Source organism: Spermophilus citellus, assembly GCF_964194105.1.
Source record: "Spermophilus citellus genome assembly, chromosome: 6".
NCBI lineage: Eukaryota > Metazoa > Chordata > Mammalia > Rodentia > Sciuridae > Spermophilus > Spermophilus citellus.
This window is the reverse complement of record NC_138187.1, coordinates 106,880,853-106,903,715: the sequence shown is the minus strand read 5'-3', so window position 1 is coordinate 106,903,715 and position 22,863 is coordinate 106,880,853. Positions and strand designations below refer to the sequence as shown.

General features: G+C 34.8%; 1 protein-coding gene across 8 annotated transcripts in view; it reads right to left on the bottom strand.

Annotated features, from left to right (window-relative positions):
• Positions 1-22,863, bottom strand: part of SDCCAG8 (SHH signaling and ciliogenesis regulator SDCCAG8) — a 244,728-nt gene that overhangs the window by 209,385 nt on the left and 12,480 nt on the right. For all 8 annotated transcript variants that reach the window (XR_014022822.1, XR_014022823.1, XR_014022824.1 and 5 more), the window contains exons 4-6: positions 15,707-15,820; positions 8,527-8,661; positions 2,690-2,830 (exon numbers count right to left, since the gene is read on the bottom strand). Coding sequence is in view for 4 of the 8 variants with exons in the window: in XM_081300510.1 (XP_081156636.1) it covers positions 2,690-2,830; positions 8,527-8,661; positions 15,707-15,820 (390 nt within the window). In the remaining 4 variants the exon portion in view is untranslated. The remainder of the gene's footprint in view (positions 1-2,689; positions 2,831-8,526; positions 8,662-15,706; positions 15,821-22,863) is intronic.

Genomic DNA, 22,863 nt, shown 5'->3' with positions numbered 1-22,863 from the left:
TCTACATAAAGTATGATATTCAGTTTACATGGATTAAAATGATATAATACCATAAAGATCTTAATTCTTGAATAATCTATAATTTAAATGGAATTTAAAATCAAAATCTCATAATGACATTTTGCAATTTAGTAATTTCAAAATGTATTTGGAAATGCAGAAGACCAAAAATAGTCAAGACATTCTGAAGGAAAGTATGATGTTCTGAAAGTCATGGTCTACTAGAATAATCAAGAGGTAATGTATAAGTGCAATTAAAGAAAACAGATTCAGAAACAGACCCACAACTAATTTATGACAAAGGCAGAGGTTATCTTTCCAACAAATGGCACTTGGAGATATATACATATACATATACATATACATAAATATACATGTGTATATATATATGTAGGACAAAGAACAAAAGATGACCCTTATACTTCACATCATCTACAAAAATTGATTCTAGGTAGAGTATAAATTTAAATATAAAAAAAAAACTACGGTTTCTGGAAGATAATTTAGGAGAACATTGTCATGACTTTGAGGTAGGAAAAGAGTTTAATCAGGACACAAAAATGCTACACAGTTAAGGAATTAAAACTAAAATTCTAGTCATTAAAACAAGGAAGAAAATAAACTATCAAGAGAATTATAAGACCAGCCACGGAGTGGGAATATATATTTACAATATAAATATAAATATATGTGTGTGTATTTATTGGACAATATATAAAAAACTCCCCCAAATCAACAGTTCAGATACCTAAATAAAAATGAGCAGAGTATTTGAACAGGCACTCACAAAAGAGGACATCAAATGCCCAACAAACATATGAAAAGATATTCTGGAATCAGGGAAATGCAAATTAAATCGTAAGATAGTATTACAAGTCCATTACAAAAATTGAGAATACCATATGTTGGTAAGGACATAGGGCAATAGTACCAATTATATGCTCTGGTAGGAGTGTAAACTGATAAAAACTACCTTGGAAAGTTGTCTACCTATTTATGTTGGCTCCAAACTTGACACAACATAAATTCATTAACAGTGGATAAATAAATAAGCTATGGTATATTCATACAGTAGACCCATCAATGAAAATGCATAAACTTCTGCCATATGCAACAACATAGATGAATCTAACAAATAGTGAATAAAAGAACCTAGACATAAAAAAATACATACTATTACATGATTCCACTTATAGTTCTGAAAAAGAATATTTAGTGTACATACTTGCAAAATTTTCATAAAAATCAGGATAGTTTTATTAGCTTTAAGGAAATGAATGAATAGTGATTGAGAAGGGATACAAAGACCATGGAACATGATAATGTTATACATCTTGGTCTAGAGAAAAAAAACACATGGATGTTCTTTTAGAAATAAATCTAATCTTTGTTTTGTGTACTTTATTGAATTCTGTCAATATGAATAGGAGGGCCTTATCAACTAATGCACATATTATAGAAAACTGTTACATGGTGGAGCAGGCTGAGCTAGGCATGGTGGGGCACACCTCGAATCCCAGCAATTCAGGAGGCTGAGGAAGAAGGTCTCAAGTTCAAGGCTAGCCTTAGTTAGATCCAGTCTCAAAAAATACAAAGGACTGGGGATGCAGCTCAGTGGTAAGTACCTTTGGGTTCAATCCCCAGAAATGGAAAAAAACAAAACAAAAGACCAGACTGAATGGACAATCAGGAACTGAAGTTCAATTGAAGCATGCCAAAACAAGAACAGAAAATAAGAAATGGAGACATGAATACCGACGACTGTTAGGAAAAATTTGGTTGCGAAGGAGAGCAAAGATGTAGGGTGATAGATAGTTGGAAGGGAATGCAAGGTTATGAACAAGATAAACTGACATAATTATTCTTAAGAAACCACAGATTCCAGACTTGCCGGGTGAAGGCTAAAATGTCTTAAATACACTCAAAGACATAAGAGAAAAACTTGGACAAAGAACTAAAGGCAATCAGGAAAACAAATTATAATAAAGAATCACACAGAAATTCTTGAGCTGAAAAAGTTAATAACTGACTTGAAAAATTCATTTGAGGGGTTCAAGAGCAGATGTGAGCAGGAAAAACAAAAAATTATTTAATTCAAAGACAGGACAATATCAAATTATTAAGTATAAAATACAGAATTTTAAAAAAAGAATTATTCAAATGATCCAACAAGTCCACTCTAGGTATATACTTAAAATAATTAAAAATAGGGACTCAAAAAGATGTTTATACACCACTGTTTATAACAAAATTATTCACAATAGCCAAAAGGTGAAAGCAAAACAAAGTATGATATACCCATATAATGAAATAGGCAAACCTAAAAAGAAGTGAAATTGTGATACATGTTACAATATGAACAAACCTTGAAAAAATTATGCTAAATGAAATAAGCCAGACACAAAAATAAATGTTGTTTGATTTCATAAATGTGAGATACATAGAATAGGCAAATTCATAAAGACAGAAAGTAGATTACAGGGAGGAAGTGAAAATGAGACTTTATGGGTATAGAGTTTTGTTTAGGATAATGAAAAAGTTCTGGAAATGGATGGTATTGATGGTTGTACAATATTGTGAATGTATTAAATGACAAATTTTATATTATATATATTATACTAGAATTTTCAAAAGTATAAAAGGGAAAAACAAAAGCAGATATGTAAGAGAAAAGTACCCAAATACTCACTAGTTCTAGCTTCCATTTTTCAGCCTCTCCAATAGTTGTAGCTTTGCCAATATCTGCATCATCATGGAAAAATGGTTTCTTGGCAGCTTCATTTACCCTGGAATCATCACCTGTTGCAACCCAAGAATTCTGCATGTTTACCTGAAATAAAATGGGTCAATAATTGCAATTGGCATTCAATTTTAAATAAGCATGAATACTTTTTTTTAAATTTATTTTTTAGTTCTTGGTGGACACAACATCTTTGTTTTTGTATGTGGTGCTGAGGATCGAACCCGGACCGTACTTAAGCCAGACAAGCACGCTACCGCTTGAGCCACATCTCCAGACCCAGCATGAATACTTTATAAATATTGATTCATATTCACAATGAAAGGAGGAAAAACATGTACTTTTAAAGTCAAGAATTGTCTTACCTTTTCAAGTTATTAGAGTCATATTCCACAAAAGGTGTTACAAAGTTAAAATCCTATAAGTATGGGCAATAATCCAAATGTGAGCAAAGAGGCCTAAATGTCAGTATATTTAGCAAATGGAATTATCTCTCACTCATCTGAAGACATATATTCTTGAAACACATAAACCTACCTGGGTTTGTTAATTTTCCATATTTCACAGATGCATGGCTAATAACAGTAATCATTGCAAACATATGTGGTGTTAACTATGTGTCAGACACAATTTTATGGGTTTAATATGACTTGTTAATGATCACAGAGTTAGAAAACAGCTAATACGTGGCAAAACCAGGATCTAAACCTTGGTGGTCTAGGTCCACAGTCCTTGCCTGTGGCATAGTAAGAAATATATTATTTGGTTTCTGACTTTGTTTCTTGACACAGAATTCTGAAAATTCTCATAATTTTCTGAGTGATAGAATGCCAGGAGCATCTTTTGATATAATATTTGGTTTCAGATTCTGGTTCCTGCCATAAGAACATGTAAGACCTTTAGTATCCCCAGAATGATAAAAGTATTTTTATGCTAATTAAATGATTGGTGGCCAGGGTCCCTAGATAGCTTTAAGATGGAGCTGATCTCCTGAAAGACCAAGGCAGGATTAGAGAACTGGAACTTTTAGCCCCACCCCAGATCTCTGAGGACAGAGAGGCTTGAGATTGATTTAATCAACAATGGCCAGTGATATGATCAATCATGCCTATGTACTGAAGCCTCCATAAAATCCTACATGATGGGGTTCAGAGAATTTCTAGGTTGATTAATATATACATGTGCCAAGAGGTGGCACATCCAGCTCCATAGGAACAGAAGTTTCTGCACTTGGAGTCATTCTGGACCTTGCCTTGCATACCTCTTCATTTGGTTATTCATTTGAATCTTTTGTAATGTCCTATATAATAAACTAGTAATAACAAATAAAGTGTTTCATTAAGATTTTTAAGCTGTTATAACAAATATAAAACATAAGGAAGAGATTGTGGGAACCCTCCGTTTGTAACCAAGTCAAAGAAAATTATGGATAATCTGGAGATCCACCACTTGTGATTGGGTCTGATACCAACTGTGGGTAGCTAGTGTCAGAATTTAATTGAGGCATCGGACACCCAGTTGGTAGCCACAGAAAATGGAGAATGACCTGGTATAGAGGGAAAAAATCCCAAATATTTGGTGTCAGAAATGTTACAAGGAGAAAAACAGGAATAGTTTTTCTTTTCATTTAGTACCCCAAGCCATTATGTTCTTATCCATTTACAAAATAAATAAATAAATAAATAAATAAAATCCTCAAAAGAAAAAGAATGCACATGTTGTTATAAACAGAAGTGATACGCAGCTTGCATGTCAGGGATTCAAAAAGGAGTGGTAGGAATGATGACAAATCATAGAAATGTGTCCTATGCAAAGGACACAGCCACTCCTAAGTCCCAGTCAATCTTTGCCATATGGGAACAAAAATTCATATTACCAGAAAATCATCAGATTTTCTTTTAAAAGATTATCCAGATTCTGGTTCTTCATTTGAAACATTTTTAAATATTAACTCAATGTTTACCAAACCAATGAAACATATTTGTGGGTTGTATTCAGCATACCATCATCAGTGTGTAACCTCTGCCCCTAACATTTAATGAAATAAGCAACACAAAGATCTGAGAAATGTATGTGTGCAACAAGGACTAAAATACTTATGTTAGTTTAATTCAACAAATAATTATTGAATTCTTGCTAAGGGCTAGTCCTCGTATATTGTAATGCCATATTATCCTAGAATGTGGTAAACTGAATTCTTACAGAGTAGCATTCTAAGATTCTATTCCATATCCTCTGGAAGATCATTTTAGTGCAAACATTTGCATAGCACCTACTATATTCAGACATTGTACAAAGGGCTTGGAAGACAAAAATGAACATGATTAAATTTTAGCTCCAAGGAATTTATAGTCTAATGAGGGAGACAAACACCAATCAGATAATTTCAATTTAATAAGGTGACTACTAAGCTAGAGGTGTGGCTGGGGGACTATGCCAGAACCGAGGGAGGATATTAAAGGACAACATTAATTTAAAGGTTTTGTGCCTGCAGAGGAGTTCATAGGAAATTCACAATTACTAATGGTAAAAATAAAAGGTGATGTGACAGAGGATGAAGCTAGAAAATCAAACGAGGGTCTTTTGCATAGTATAGCATGCTATGCTAATAAGCTTATACTCAATTCTGTAGGTAGGCTCAACTCTCTGAAGATTTGACTGCATTCAGTGTTGGCTTTGAGATCAATGAAGGAAGGAAGGAAGGAGGGAGGTACTTATTTCCTACGGAGAATTCCCGGAGAAATCGGAGGAAGCATGTGGACCATAGATTGCTGGCTCATTGTATAAAATACCATCATTCTTTGGAAATAAGTGCAGGTCTAATGGACACTTTGTTCTTCCAGAGATAGCTTTTAAAAACTTAAATGGTATTTAATCAAGATTAAAAAACATCTCCATATATTAAATCCCTAAACATCATTAAAAACCCTTTATTCCTTAATAGAGGGGAGTGTTGGTATGGGAGGGGATGAGAACAAACCTTGGAAGAAATGTCTCAGAAATTTTCCATCAAAAAAACTGCTAGATCTTTGAGTATACATGCCAAAATTTCTAATAAATAACATTTTAATATTATAATTTTTGAATTCTAGACAAAGCTTTCCAGGAAAAGAAATTTTATGAGAGTAAAAAATGATGGAAAATGAAAGTAGAAATAAAGTATACTTTAAATAGCTTAGTATTATTTTAAAAATCATCTGCTTGCTTCTTCAATATCTAGGTCATAAACTAGGCCAAAAGCTAAAAGTTTTGTTGGCTGTCACTCAATTCTAGAGATAAAAAGTGAAAGACTCTAAAAAGGAGAAACTTTATTCTTTACAAACAAAAATGGTTCAGTTCAAAATTGACAAGCTCTTTCTAAATTATGCAGAAAAGCAGCATAATTTGGGATTAAGTAAATGAATTTTAGAAGTCAGAAAGTCATGGGTTTAAGTTCTTGCTTTGCTATTTCATAACTCTGTGATATTAGACCAGTTCCTTTACTACTGCATACTTTAATCTTATGCTCTGAAAATGAAATAACACCTGCCTTGTGTGACTATTGTGAAACTAAAATCATATATATAGTGTTTGATACAATGCCTAGCACATTATAACAAGGTAGTGATCATTAGATGTTAGTTATTACTATGTAACTGTTTCAATTAATTTTCAAAAGAGGACATTATTAAACACTGAAAATCAATACTCAAATCAGCCAATTGTGTTGGCAAAACCTAGCATCAACATTTTAATTGACTCATTAATGAAGTTTCCCTACTGCCAAAGAAGATAATATTTCTTGATCTGTTTACATTTAAGCAATTCTAAAAAGTGTTATTCATATTAAAACTCCCAGGGCAATACCATGCATGCATTACTGAAATGCCTCAATTCATCCACACAAGTGAAAAGCAGAGCAATAATTTTATAACAATAAATAACACAGCCAGGCATGGTGGTGCATGCCTATAATCCTAGCGGCTTGGGAGGCTGAGGAGAAGATCCAGAGTTCAAAGCCAGCCTCAGCAAAAACAAGGTGCTGAGCAACTCCCCTGTTTCTAAATAAAATACAAAATAGGGCTGGGGATGTGGCTCAGTGGTTGAATGCTTCTGAGTTCATCTCCAGCACTCAAAAAACAAAACAAAACAAGTATAGTATTAAAATAGATGTCGAAATCACTACATATCTCTATAACAATCATTTCAATATTTGCATTACGTATTAGCTTGTGAGAATCTCTATAACCTTGTCAGTTCTATGATTATGACTCCAGTTTTGCTTGCACTGCAAGGCATGTGTTCTTTCACAATCACTTCCTTCCCCTTTTGCATTACTCACTTCTCTTGCCTTCTGATTCACTGGTCTGCCTAGTTTCCTTTTTCAGTACACTTCCCTTTATTTGTCATTATAGAAATATTGAAGACTATGAATAATTGACTCCTTGCATGCTAAGTGACTATATATTTAGAAAGAAAGCAAAAGAATACATTCATTTTTTAGATGAGCTACTTCTAAGTTCTTTTTGTGTGGTGATAACTTCTTCAAATTGACATTAAAATATAAGATGGAGTTTTTGAACACTAATATTAGTAATTATGTAAATCTTCAGAAAAGTTAAGTAGTGAGGGAAAAATAACTGATCACAAACTTAAATGTAATTGCACAAACTTACTAATACTAACTGACTCTTTAGTATTAGTAATAATACTAAGTGAAATACTAATCAGCTTACTACACTTTTCAGAATTAATAATCAGATATTTTGCCATAGCAAATTATAACATATCATTTAAAAGATGAAATACCAAAAAACAAAGTAAAATTTCAAAAACAAAAGAATACATAGGTAAAACATTAAGACTCTCCCATTTTTTTCTCTTAACAGAACTGATTTACAAATGATGACTAAGTTAAAACCATCAAAGCTGAAACAGGCAAGTATTAAAACTTCCCCATGGACAGTTGAAATTGCCTCAAAAAACAGAACAATAATTGATTATGTCCTAAAACAACAGTGAAAAACATTTTTAGTGCAACAGTACCTCCAAGTTATAAGAAGATATTATTTTTAAACACTATTTAAGTATCATCACAAGAGTTTTGTCACAGAACTATAAGAAATCATGTGATCTATTGTTCGTTAAACTGTGGGCCACTGATATTAGAATCACTTAGGTCTTGATAAAAATTCATATTCCTAGAACCCAACAGGACCAACTATCAGAATCTCAGAGGATAGAGCCCAGGAATCTGCATTCTCAACTTGATAAAGGTGAATCTTCTCAAATTATCAATACAGGAATTACACATGAAGTTAAGTCAGGCAAAGCCCTGTAAAATTATTTGCTAAATACATTGTTCCTAAGGGATGACTGAAAGACTAATTTTGATTCATGGGCCCTTAATTAATAATATCATATTGTTAATTAGACTTCTTAGATTTTAGAGCTCAAGAAAAATTCACAATAATCCATCAAAGATCTAAGGTTAGATGCTGAATAGTTTCCTACTTAACATAACATAACATACTTCCTACTTTCAGATCCAGTCTTTCCATATGGAAAAATAATAATTAGTATGCTCATAGAAGAACTGGAGTAAATATTAGGCATTGCTACATTACTTCATTTGAGGTTACCTTTCATCTTAGTAAATTCTAATTTTTGAGACATCAGGCAAATACCAGTATAGTGTTTTGGCCAAACTTCAAGGAAAGATTCTAAGCAGTTCAGAAGGCTAAGGTAGAAGGTAGAAAGGAACATTCAAATTAAACTAGAATTTATGATTTTTAAAAAATTCTCACAGATGCATCCAGAAGTGTTTGTTCCCTCATTGTCTCCTCTTGTCTTTGAGATTTCAGCTGGAGTCTTTCTTGCTGGAGTCTTTCATTTTCAAGCTCAACTACTTGTACCTTATTTTTCATTCCAGAGAGTTCCTCCTATAAACAGAAACCAAAAAAAATGCGCTTTTTAAACAATCCTTTTATTTACTGATCACTAAAGGATCCAGAATGATATAAAATATAGAAGGTTTGTGTTCTGTTAATTTCCTGAAACACTACAATTATATTTAGACAATAAAGGTAACCCAAACATTAGCTAACAGAGAGAATGTTAGGAATGTATAGTTGAAGGCATGTTGATGGCCATATCACAAACCTGTAGTTTCTGATATTTTTTTTTTCATCACAAGGATTCAAGGCTTATAGAAAGGCTTTAATTAAAATAGTTATCAAAGAGTTTTTAAAGAATGATATACACTGCTGAAAATAAGGTATGATATTATTAATAATAAAATGTCAATAACTTGTGTGGACTAAAAAGGAGAAAACTTGGAGATAAAGGGATAGAAAGAGGCAATGATTATCTATGAATTGGTAGCCATATAGCAGTGAATTATGAGTAAAGCAGTATGGTGGGTTCCTCTGACCCTGCAAGGTGTAATATAAGGCATTATAAATAAATGACAATAGAATAGCTCTTGAGTGGTACCTGAAAAAAATATGCCAAATTATTAGTATATCAATGAGGTAATACTTATCCTAATAATATTCATTACTAATATAATAAAAAACTAGTATATAACATATGCATATTCCTTCCAATTATTTTATTTAGAAAAAGCAAAGATGTAATTAAAAAACATTTTTAGAGTTCTAATTTTCATTCTCACATGCAATGAATTTACAAGACATCAATCCCATCTTTAAACATTCTAATCTTATAAGACTATAGCAGAGGGATTCAGCTGAAAGAACTGTATTTAAGAGGAATTTTCTAAGGAAACCCAAAAACCACAAAGGAGACAAAAACCAGGATACTGGAAGAAATCTTAACCTCTGAAATGTATGGCAAAAGCAAACAGTCAAAACAGCCTAACTTCTGGACATATAAATATGAAAATTAACATTAAAGTTCTAGTTAATACAGTTCCTATTACCTAGTACATCATGTCCGACATTCAGTTAAAAATTTCAAGGCGTACTAAGGGACTTAAAACACAGTTTAAAGAGAATGAATAAGCATCCAATCTCAGACATGGCAGAGATGCTGAAATTATCAGGACAGATTTTAAAACAAATAAGATTACTATGCTAAGATCCCCTCCCTCTCTTTCTCCCTTCCTTCCTTCCTTCCTTTCTGATACTGGAGATTAAACCTTGGGGCACTGAGATACATCCCCAATACTTTTTCTTTTTATTTTGAGATGGGGTCTCCTTAAGTTGCTGATTGTCTTGCTATGTTACTGAGGCTGGCCTCAAACATGTGATCCTCCTGCCTCAGCCTCCCAAGTCACTGGGATTACAGGCATGTGCCACTACACCTGGCTGCTAAAATCTTTAATGAGAAAAGTTGACTACATGTAAGAATAGGTGGGTGATGTCAGTGTGGAGATGGAAACTTTAAGAATTATAAGTAAATATTAGAAATCAAAAACAATAACAGACATGAAGAATGTCTTTAATTGCCAATCAATAGACTGAACAAGGCCAAGGAAGACAATTACTAACTGGGAAGATCTGGCAATAGAAAATTCCAAAACAAAATTGAAGAGAGAAAAAGAAAAATTAAAAACAAAAAAACCCCACCAAAGACAGAAAAGAATATCCAAAAACTGCAGTACAATTATAAAAAATGTAATATATGTGTAATGGGAATACAAAAAAGAAGAATGAGAAAATGAATGGAAGAAATATTTGTATCAATAGTGACTGAAATTTTTCCTAAATAATTAATAGGCACTAAATAATAGATCCAGGAAGCTCAGAGAACATCAAGTAGGATAAACACCAAAAATATCTAAACCTAGGAATATTATATTCAAACTGTAGAAAATCAAAGGCAAAGAGAGATCTTAAAAGAAACTAAAGTAAAAATGTAAAACAAATACAACTACCACCACTAACAATAATAACAACAAGTCTTTACCTATAGAGAAGCAAGAATAAGAATTATATAAGACTTCTTATTTCTTTTCCAAAACTATGTAAACACAAAGAGAGTGCAGAATGAAATTTTTAAAGTGTTTAAAGGAAAAAAAATAAAAACCTAGATAACTTAGAATTTTGTATTGAACAAAATTAACCTTTGAAAGGGAAGGAAAAAAATAAAGACTTTCGTAGACAACAATTGTGAGGGAGTTTGTTAATAATACACCTGCCTTGCAAGAAATGTTAAAAGACATTCTTCACAAAGAAGAAAAATGATTTCGGTCAGAAACCTATCATCTATATAGAGTAAGAAAGAGTATTAGAGAAGTAATAAATGGAGATAACAAATATTTTAGTTTTCTCATTAATTTTTCAGATAATAGTTGTTCAACATCAGGATAGCAACAGTGAAAGTGGTAATTATAGTTTATGTATAACTGAAATGAATGATAGCAATGTTTTTAAAGGACAGGAGAGAGAAATAGCAGCTATTTAATGACTTACACTTCTTATGAGGTAGACATGGATTATTTGCAAGTGCATATTGCAAACTCTAAAAAAAATAAAAAGGAAAAAAATGTATAATTGATAGATTTGCAAAGACAGGATTTAAAAACGCAATCATATTTAATAAGCAATTACAACCAATGAAGACATGAAGAGAGTTGAAAAAAAGAAACAAAGGAGGGCAATTAAGAGAGCAATTGATTGGGTTATTTCTTTTTTTTGGTGCTTAGCTTTTTGAGTCCCTTATATACCCTAGAGATTAGTGATCTTTCTGATGTGTGAGGGGTAAAAAATTGCTCCAAGGGTGTAGGCTCTCTATTCACCTCACATATTGTTTCTTTTGCTGAGAAGAAATTTTTTAGTTTGATTCCATCCCATTTATTGATTCTTGGTTTTAATTCTTGGGCTATAGGAGTCTTATTAAGGAAGTTGGGGCCAAATCCCACATGATGAAGATGAGGGCCTACTTTTTCTTCTGTTAGACACAGAGTCTCTTCTGGTTTAATTCCTAGGTCCTTGATCCACTTTGAGTTGAGTTTTGTGCATAGTGAAAGATAGGGGTTTAATTTCATTTTGTTGCATATGGATTTCCAGTTTTCCCAGGACCTGAACAGATACTTCTCAGAAGAGGATATACAATCAATCAACAAATATATGAAAAAATGTTCATCATCTCTAGCAATTAGAGAAATGCAATTCAAAACTACTCTAAGATATCATCTCACTTCAGTCAGAATGACAGCTATTATGAAGACAAACAACAATAAGTGTTGGCGAGGATGTGGGGGAAATGGTACACTCATACATTGCTGGTGAGACTGCAAATTGGTGCAGCCAATATGGAAAGCAGTATGGAGATTCCTTGGAAAACTAGGAATGGAACCACCATTTGACCTAGCTATACCTCTCCCCAGTCTATACCCAAAAGACTTAAAAACAGCATATTACAGGGACATAGCCACATCAATGTATATAGCAGCACAATTCACAATAGCTAAACTGTGGATGCCCTTCAGTAGATGAATGGATAAAAAATGTGGCATATATACACAATGGAATATTATGCAACAATAAAAGAGAGTAAAATCATGGCATTTTCAGGTAAATGGATGGCATTGGAGAAGAAAATGCTAAGTGAAGTTAGCCAATCCCCAAAAAGAAATGCTGAATGTTTTCTCTGATATAAGGAGGCTGGCTCATAGTGGGGTAGGGATGGGGAGCATGGGAGGAATAGATGAATTCTTGATAGGACAAGGGGGAGGGAGAGAAAGGGAGGGAGCAAGGGGTTAGCAAGGATGGTGGAATGTGATAGACATCATTACGAAGACAGGAATTGGTGTGAACATACTTTATATACAACCAAAAATATGAAAAATTGTGCTGTATATGTGTAATAAGATTTGTAATTCATTCCACTGTCATTTATTTTTTTAAAAATCAGCTAAAAAGGGAGCAGTAACAAGTGTTGGATATTAACCTTACTATATCAATAATTATTTTAAATTTCTAAATATAAAAATTTAAAGACAGACATATCATAAGAGGTTTTAAAAAAGTCCTCAAGTATACCTTCAAGAAGCCCAATGTAAATATAAAGAAATGGATTGGTAGAGGGCTAAATATAAATACCCAGCAGAGGTATCTCTGCTGTACCATAGGATAGAACCATAGCAACAGGTTTGTAACTGCCTGTGGAGGTGGGTGTCCATGGGTAAGCATTGGAAATTGACAGCAGAAAAAATGAAACCTGCTGAAATCCAGAGACTGGAGAAAACAACAAAACAAGTAGAATATCCAGGACTTGGTGTCTAGTACCTCAGTCAAGGGCAGGGAACTCTTCAAGGGGGTTCAGATGAAAGAGAAAGAGTTATAATCACAGGGTGGTGCAGAAGGCTGCACTCTGCAGACAGATTAAATATACACAAGACCTACAGTCTGCATAGCAAGGTAGCTTTAAAGAAGAAATGTACTATATCTTGCAGCAAACTATCAGAATGCTATAGCTAGGAGCCAGAGGGCATAATCACATCTCAGGTCCTTGTGGACAGTTGGCCCCCTTGATTGGACAGGCAACAGGCACCTGAGATAATCTTGGCTTGGGGGAGCATCTCCTCACACAAACCCCATGATAAAAGTTTTATGCTTCAGGGAGCATGGGATGTAAAGAGGAGAGGAGTAGAGAGCACTGCTCTCAGGAATCAATGGTTCAGGGAGCCCACTCTCTTGTGACCTAGAGTGACACCAATGGCATGTAGTCATGTAGGGACCAGATTTGAAGGTGTCATGATTCAGAGTAGTAGACCACTGGTTTCCTGCAAAACCTCCTTCAGCAAAAAACTCAGTGGTCCAATTTCCCCCTCCTTCCCCCAGGAGGCATTAGGGGATACCTCTGGCTTAGGCATTTGTGTCCCTCACACTCCTCACTTCAGGATGTGTAGACTTTAAGAGAGGGAGGGAAGGAGGAATGAATAGGTGAAGCACAAGAAATGTTGAACTACTATGTATGGTACTATAATGGTGGATCTGTGTCATTATACATTTCTCAAAACTCATAGAATATATAATGCTTGAATTTAATGAAAACTGGAAAATTTAATGTAAACTAGAAAATTTTGGTTCATCAGTTGTAACAAATGTACCACACTGAGACAAGATAACCAGGAAAACTGTGGGGTAGAGTTTTGATTGAGAGAAGTATATGGGAACTCTACGTATTTTTTTTCAATTTTTCGGTAAACATAAACTGATCTTAAAAAAAAAAAGACCCAGAGGTGAATTAAACAACTTCTTTAATTAATTAAACAACTTGTTTCTAAATTTTTAAAATGTTATTTTCTTTCTATTCCTTCTTTGTTAAAATGTCTAAAAACCATGCTTTATCTGACTTTCAAGTCTTCTATAATCTTCCATTTTACCAGTTCAGCATTATTTTCATTATTTCTATGAGACACACTCCATGGTAGGAAGATAGAAGAGATGTCTCATGGGACCTACAAACAAACAATACTAATCCTAAATATATAATTGTTACTGTTCTTTACAAAACATTTTCTCTTCCCTTCTGCTGAGCTAGATGGTTTCCTTTAATGAATGATTCAAGATCCATGTCTCCCATAAAAAATATCCCCAAAGACATGAGCTTTTTGCATCCTTCTTCTCATATTATAGCTAAAGTTTATGCCATGAAGTAAAGGACAACATATATTCTCTATTATGTTGCTATGGTGCTCATAGGTAATAGTTTTTTGTCTTTTCAACTAGATGGTAAATTTATTATTCTTTATATATTTTAAATTTTATCTATAGTATCTTTAGTGATCAAGAGATTCTTGCTAATGGAATAATTATTATGATATTATTTTGGTTTTACTGATAATCCAAGAGTACCTAAATATTAATGATCATGTACTTCAAAAACAAAGAGAAAACTAAATGTTGAGATCAGGGACTCCTTTGTAAGATCAAGATCATGAGACATATAAAGCCTCCTTAAGTTACATACTGGTCTTACGGGGTATGAAAGTACACACCTGTAATCCCAGCCATTGGGAGGCTGAGGCAGGAGGACTGCCAAATTCAAGGCCAACCTCAGCAACTTAGTAAGACGTGTCTTAAAACAAAAAATAAAAGGTCTTGGGATGTAGCTCAGTGGTAAAGCGCCCCTGGGTTCACTCTCTAGTATCAAAAAAAAAAGTAAAATAAATAATAAAAAAGTTACAAACTGGTCTTGCATCAAAATGTTAAAAATATAATACATGATACAAAAAATATCAGCAATTTCCATAAAATATCACATAATTCAATCCTTAGCACCAAAATGACAATATCCAAAAATTATTTTATATATGTAACAGATATTTTTCATATAAAAATCATCATCTGATTCACAAATAATACAAAAATCTAAAAGGGAAAAAATAATGAGAACAAAAAACTAAAACAAAACAAAAACTGAAACACTAACATTACCTTGAAAAAGTAGAAAGGTTCTAATGGAATTAATGACATCACCAAATTGCAAATAGTCAAACAATATAACTTTTCAGAATCACAAACTATGGGGTAATATTCAATTTCTTAATCATTACTCAGTATGAATCACTATTAATCAAGTTCAAGGTAAGAGTGTTAAGAGTGACAATGGAACAGATTTGGTCTACCAGCTTAGAATCCTCAATTATTGTACCACAGCTTCAATAAGTTGACAATTGTGGGAGAATAATTGGTCTTAGTATTCCAAAATATTTGCCATCTGGTAGGCTAAAGTAAATGGAGTGGAAAGGAGGAATTCTGAAACATGAGAGCATATTGTGAAATCATTAGACATAGTAATGGACTACTGGGAAATTAAGCAATCAGAAATGGCATGTTCAAGAATATCATCCTGAAGACAAGTTCCTGTACTACATTAGTCTTTCAATAATGTAAGAATAGCTATTGGCTATGGACTGCTACAAACATGAAAACTAATGATAGCAAATTCTTATTTAAGACATAATTGACATAAATTTTAATTTGTAAGATTAAATTTCTAAAGGGAACTTACCTTGCAAAACTTGACTTCAGCCTCTAAATGATGAATGTATTGAGATTGGTCATTAATGATAGGAACAAGGTTGTGTACAATAGGCATATTAGTTTCCTCATATTCTGATGATCTCTAAAACAAAAAAAGGTAAATTATGCATGTTTGGATTTTGCAAAAAATCAGCTGATACCGTCTCCAGATTTAATTCAGCACATATTTGATGTAAACAAAGATCAAAGTGTAACTAATAGTATTTATTTCTCTATTCTATAAATTAAATATACAAGACAAGGGGATATGAATATCATTTTTTACAGACAGAAAGTAAAGATTGTTATTAAAAGCAATGGAAAGTGTAAAGATACTGGGGTAGGATAATTGTCTTAGAATGACTTGCCTATTTGAACTGAATACAAAATCCTATTCAATAATGCTGTGATATGAGGGACAGCTCTCTCTAAGAAACTGCCATGGAAGAGAACTGCTAGCTGAAACTGTAGATTAGCTCACTGAAGAAAGAGATTCTTTAGATAAATGTTTGAGGTCAAATGTATGTCAATAATGTAAAATTCCATTTCAAAAAAGATACTTCAGCAAAACATTTTTTTTTGTTTTAAATTTTTGATTCTAGTACTTAGGCAATTCTAAACTGTGCTTTTTTTTGGGGGGGGGAGTATAGAACCTCCAAGACTTGAGCCCTAAAGTAGAGAGAGAGAGAATTTTTTTAATATTTATTTTTTAATTTTTGGTGGACACAACATCTTTGTTTGTATGTGGTGCTGAGGATCGAACCTGGGCCACACACATGCCAGACGAGTGCGCTACAGCTTGAGCCACATCCCCAGCCCTAAAGTATTTGACTTTTAATGTATATCTTAGCTTATTTTAAATGACTATTATAAAATAAATTTTTTAAAAGAAGAAATATGGGAAAGGAAAAATGAAGTTCAACCAGTTAAACAGAGGAAAGTTTGAAATGGACAATCTCTATTTCTCAATCATTCTGGTTTTCAGTTCAACAAAAATTATGAACAATCAAATATCAGCTTTCAAGGCAGATAGTTAAAAATACCTTTATGTTTGGGTATATTAAATTTAAAAAACAAAGAAACTTTATGTATGTATGTATGTACATATATATGTATTGTGATTCTAGGAATTGAACACTGGGCCTCATGAATGCTAAGTCAAAGCTCTGCCATTAAGCTGCATCTTCTGCCTCAAAAGTAGCTTTATTTATTTACTTAATTATTTACTTATTGGCAGTATTGGGAATTGCACCTAGGGATGTTCTACCACTGAGCTACATCCCCAGTCCTTTTTACTATGAGACAGGATCTCACTAAGTAGCTCAGATTGGCCTTGAACTTGAGATCCTCCTGTCTCAGTCTCCTGAGTCACTGGAATTGGTGTGTGCCTTCATGCCCAGCTAAAATAACATTAATTAAACGAACTACCTGTGGTGGGTAGAAAGCTAAATAACTAAGACATTACACTTTTACATTTCTCACATATATACGTTCATACAATAATCTCTATTTATTTATTTATTTATTTATTGTTTATTTATTTATTTATTTATTTATTTATTTTTATGTGGTACTGAGGATTGAACCCAGGGCTTCGCCCGTACTAGGCGAGTGCTCTACCACTGAGCCACAACCCCAGACCTATAATCATTTTATATTAATAGAAACAGGTTCAGAATGTAGGCAAATATGAATTAAGTACAGTTAGTCCTCCATGTCTGTGAGTTCCATATCCAAGGAGGATTCAAACAATTGCATATCAAAAATATTTGAAAAACATACTTAATCTGTACTAATGATGTGCAGAGTTTTTTTCTGGTCATTTTTTCCTAATAGTATAGCATAAAAACTATTTACATAGCATCACATTGTTTTAGGTATTTACATAGCATCACATTGTTTTAGGTAATCCATCCGTGATTTAAAGTATATGGGCAGAGAGCCACGGGCGCTTTGCGCCCATCTGCTTCCTCTTTCACTTCGCTCCCAGCAGAGAATCTGAATGGGTAATCAGCAGTGGATTGTAAGAACCTGAGGCAAAGAAAGCTCAGTACACCCCGCCCTTTTTTTTTTTTTTTTTGAATATTGTCTATACAGGGAGAGTTAGTGGATTGGAATTGTTGGCTGGGCTGTGGTTTCGGGGCCGAAAATCCACTCCGCGGGAGCCACCATTTGCTTTCTGCATGCTGTCTTGATGGCCCTGTCTACACGGTCCAGCTGCCGCATCTAGAGACTGGAAATGGGCTGCGTGCCGAGCCCTGTCCTCCGAAGGCTGGACCACGGCCTCAAGTGCCTCGGTCGCCTGTTCCCTGCTGCACCTTGGGGCAGAGCCTGCTCTGGGGTCGTTCAGCATCCCCCTGCGAGGGGACCCGTGCTCCGGAGGAGGGGGCTGGAGAGGCGCGGCGGCAGCCGCTTGGGGCCTGGGTGCTAGGCACCGGGCCAAGGAGCAGCGGAGGCCGCGGTGGCACTGCTAAGGTCGCGGACAAGCGCGGCGCCAAAGAGCGCAGCCCAGTGGTGGAGGCGACGGCAGCAGGGTTTCAGCTCTAGAAAACTGGACTGGAAACAGAAGCAACAGTTTGTATAACCCCAAGATCTTGCTTATGCCAGGAAACTGTAAGGGTAACATGAATATCATTGAGGAGGTCTAACATGGCGGCAGGCGCGGAGAGATCAAGTCTCTGACCTCTTCAACTGCGCGGGCATAGGGAGCTGTAAATTATCTAAAGCCTATTTGCTCAGGATCACTAGGCAATGCTGAGCTGATGTGGAGCTAGGGCGTACACTTTGGGCCCCTCAGAAAACACACACTGAGCACGAATCTGCTGCATTTAAGCCCCGGATCGCCTGCTTCTCGTGACTCAGCACTAACGATCCCGCTGAAATAACTAGTCGGCCCACCTGATATCACAGAGGTAAAAGCCAACTGAGCACCATACCAGACCCAGGGAATCAGGAGTGACGTGGGACTAGCGGCGCAGAACCCCCGGCTATCGCTCCCACCAGGGCTGACAACAGAGGTCCCTTGCACCAGCCACCAGGGGAGTTACTTGGGAATCAACCTAACAAAAGAGGTGAAAGACCTATACAATGAAAATTACAGAACCCTAAAGAAAGAAATAGAAGAGGATCTTAGAAGATGGAAAAATATACCTTGTTCATGGATAGGCAGAACTAACATCATCAAAATGGCGATATTACCAAAAGTTCTCTATAGGTTTAATGCAATGCCAATCAAAATCCCAATGGCATTCCTTGTAGAAATAGATAAAGCAATCATGAAATTCATATGGAAAAATAAAAGACCCAAAATAGCAAAAATAATTCTAAGCAGGAAGTGTGAATCAGGTGGTATAGCGATACTAGATTTCAAACTATATTACAGAGCAATAGTAATAAAAACAGCATGGTACTGGTACCAGAACAGGCGGGTGGACCAATGGTACAGAATAGAGGACACAGAGACTAATCCACAAAGCTACAACTATCTTATATTTGATAAAGGAGCTAAAAACATGCAATGGAGAAAGGATAGCATCTTCAACAAATGGTGTTGGGAAAACTGGAAATCCATATGCAACAAAATGAAACTGAATCCCCTCCTCTCGCCATGCACAAAAGTCAACTCAAAGTGGATAAAGGAGCTAGATATCAAATCAGAGACTCTGCGTCTGATAGAAGAAAAAGTTGGCTCCGATCTACAGATTGTGGGGACGGGCTCAAAATTCCTTAATAGGACACCCATAGCACAAGAGTTAATAACAACAATCAACAAATGGGACTTTCTTAAACTGAAAAGTTTTTTCTCAGCAAGAGAAACAATAAGAGAGGTAAATAGGGAGCCAACATCATGGGAACAAATTTTTACTCCTCACACTTCAGATAGAGCCCTAATATTCAGAGTATACAAAGAACTCAAAAAACTAGACAATAAGAAAACAAACAACCCAATCAACAAATGGGCCAAGGACATGAACAAACACTGCACAGAGGAGGACATACAATCAATCAACAAGTACATGAAAAAATGCTCACCATCTCTAGCAGTCAAGGAAATGCAAATCAAAACCACCCTAAGATACCACCTCACCCCAGTAAGATTGGCAGCCATGATGAAGTTAAATAACAACGAGTGCTGGCGAGGATGTGGGGAAAGGGTACTCTTGTACACTGCTGGTGGGACTGCAAACGGGTGCGGCCAATTTGGAAAGCAGTTTGGAGATTTCTTGGAAAGCTGGGAATGGAACCACCATTTGACCCAGCTATTGCCTTACTCGGACTATTTCCTGAAGACCTTAAAAGAGCACACTACAGGGATACTGCCACATCGATGTTCATAGCAGCACAATTCACAATTGCTAGACTGTGGAATCAACCCAGATGCCCTTCAATAGATGAATGGATAAAAAAATGTGGCATTTATACACCATGGAGTATTACGCAGCACTAAAAAATGACAAAATCACGGAATTTGCAGGGAAATGGATGGCACTAGAGCAGATTATGCTTAGTGAAGCTAGCCAATCCCTGAAAAACAAATACCAAATGTCTTCTTTGATATAATGAGAGCAACTAAGAACAGAACAGGGAGGAAGAGCAGGAAGAAAAGATTAACATTAAACAGAGACATGAGGCGGGAGGGAAAGGGAGAAAAAAAGGGAAATCACATGGAAATGAAGGGAGACCCTCATTGTTATACAAAATTACATATAAGAGGTTATGAGGGGAATGGGATAACAAACATGGAGGGAAATGAATTACAGTAGATGGGGTAGAGAGAGAAGATGGGAGGGGAGGGGAGGGGGGATAGTAGAGGATAGGAAAGGTAGCAGAATACAACAGTCACTAATATGGCAGTATGTAAAAATGTGATGTGTAACCGATGTGATTCTGCAATCTGTATTTGGGGTAAAAATGGGAGTTCATAACCCACTTGATTCTAATGTATGAAATATGATTTGTCAAGAGCTTTGTAATGTTGTGAACATCCAATAAAAAAAAAGAAAAAAAATAAAGTATATGGGCAAATGTAATATGTTATATGAAAATACTATGCTATTTTATGTAAGGATTGGAATTTTCATGGATTTTGATATCGAACGAGGGGTCCTGGATCTAATCCCCAAGGATATTGAGAGACATCTGTGTTTGTTCCTATGCATACATAGGAAAAAGTCAATGTAAAGAATCTTTTAAATTCAAGTTAATACTACATGGAAAATGTTCACAAACAATCTGTACATCCTTTGACAGGCTTATTGTAGTTTGGATATCCACATATTACAATAAAATGTAATAATATCTAGATATACTTTCCATCTCAACAATACCTCAGTTTCACTCTCAATACCCAGATATTTCTGATATATTATACTGGCTATGAAATTGCATTCTAAATCTACAATATTAAAAAGTATATTATTATTATTATGGCTTATAATCATTACATGTAGACTGAATACAGTTAGAGTCTAAGTACCAATCTTTTATATATCTTCATACATATAGACCAGTATATTTGTAAACAATTTGTATACTAAGCAAATTCTCTTGATTAAAGTTTTTTGCCTATCCTGATTCAATAAACTCCATAATATCACTGTTCAATTTTATCTTTAAAAAGTGAAATAAGCATGTGTGAACATTAAACAGATACAGCAAATTCATCTAATAAATTTAAAAACATCCCACCCACTATTGCTTAAGAGCATTCTCGAAACCATATGTCAACAGTAATAAATTCAATGAATAATAAAAAAATGTTTTATTAAAATTAAAACATCTATAAATATTAACAATGTATATAAAATACATTCCTCTAAAGTAAGAATTAAGCATATAAGTATGTATCAGGTGGAATGAAGTACAAATATGGGGGTACTATTATGACATTTTCAGCAGTGAGTGAAGGAAAGTGACACATCTGTACAGTTTACAGCAATAGGCTTTTTATTCAACTATTACACAATTTGAAAATTCAAGTTGGGCCAGGAGTGGTGGTGCACATCTGTAACCCTAGCCACTTGGGAGGATGAGGCAGAAGCATTGCAAATTCAAGGCCAGCTGTGGCAACTTACTGAGCTGGTATTGTTGCTCAGTGGTGGAATGTCCCAGTACCATTGGGAGGAAAATAAGAAAGGTGGTCATTACTGCATTTATGTCATACTTCATAATTCAATATTTTTAAAGAATTCTAACTATATAATCTTATTTTATTATTTCAAAAAGTCTGTGAAATAGGCACAATATCCTTAGAGAGAGAATGTGATAGGCCCTATTTAGATCTAAGGCCTAGACATTATTTTGACCTGGTCTTCATCCTTCCCTTACACCTATCTCACCCTTTACCATATAAAATATTTCAATCAGGAATAATACACTGTATTCAAAAATAAAAATCAACCTCAGAAGAGAGCATGACTTCTCATATCACACTTTTTTAAAAAAAAAATTTTGGGGGGCGATGGGGATGTGGCTCAAGCGGTAGCGCGCTTACCTGGCATGCGTGCGGCCCGGGTTCGATCCTCAGCACCATATACCAACAAAGATGTTGTGTCCGCCGAGAACTAAAAAATAAATATTAAAAATTCTCTCTCTCTCTCTCTCTCTCTCTCTCTCTCTCTCTCTCTCTCCTCTTCCACTCTCTCTTTAAAAAAAAAACTTTTTTTAGTTGTAGATGGACACACAATAGTTTTATTTATTTTTGTGTGGTGCTGAGGATTGAACTAAGTGCCTCACAAATGCAAGGTAAGCACTTTACCACTGAAGTACAGCCGCATCCCCCATATCACACTCTTTTATAACTATATATTTTAACATGTAGGATAATGTAACACACTTTACTTTTGACATTCAAATTGAAAGTATCATAAAAGAGTGTTAAGATCATAATTAAGTAACATCTTAAATGATCAAATACAGACATGATTCTCTAAAGAAGAAATAACATATTCATACAAACATACACACACACACTCATGAGTGCACACTAACAGTTCCAAAATACATTTTCCAGATTGTTTCTTTCTCACATCTCCTTCCTTCCTTCCTTCCTTCCTTCCTTCCTTCCTTCCGTCCTTCCGTCCTTCCGTCCTTCCGTCCTTCCGTCCTTCCTCCTTCCTTTCTTTTATTTTTATTCTTATTACTACT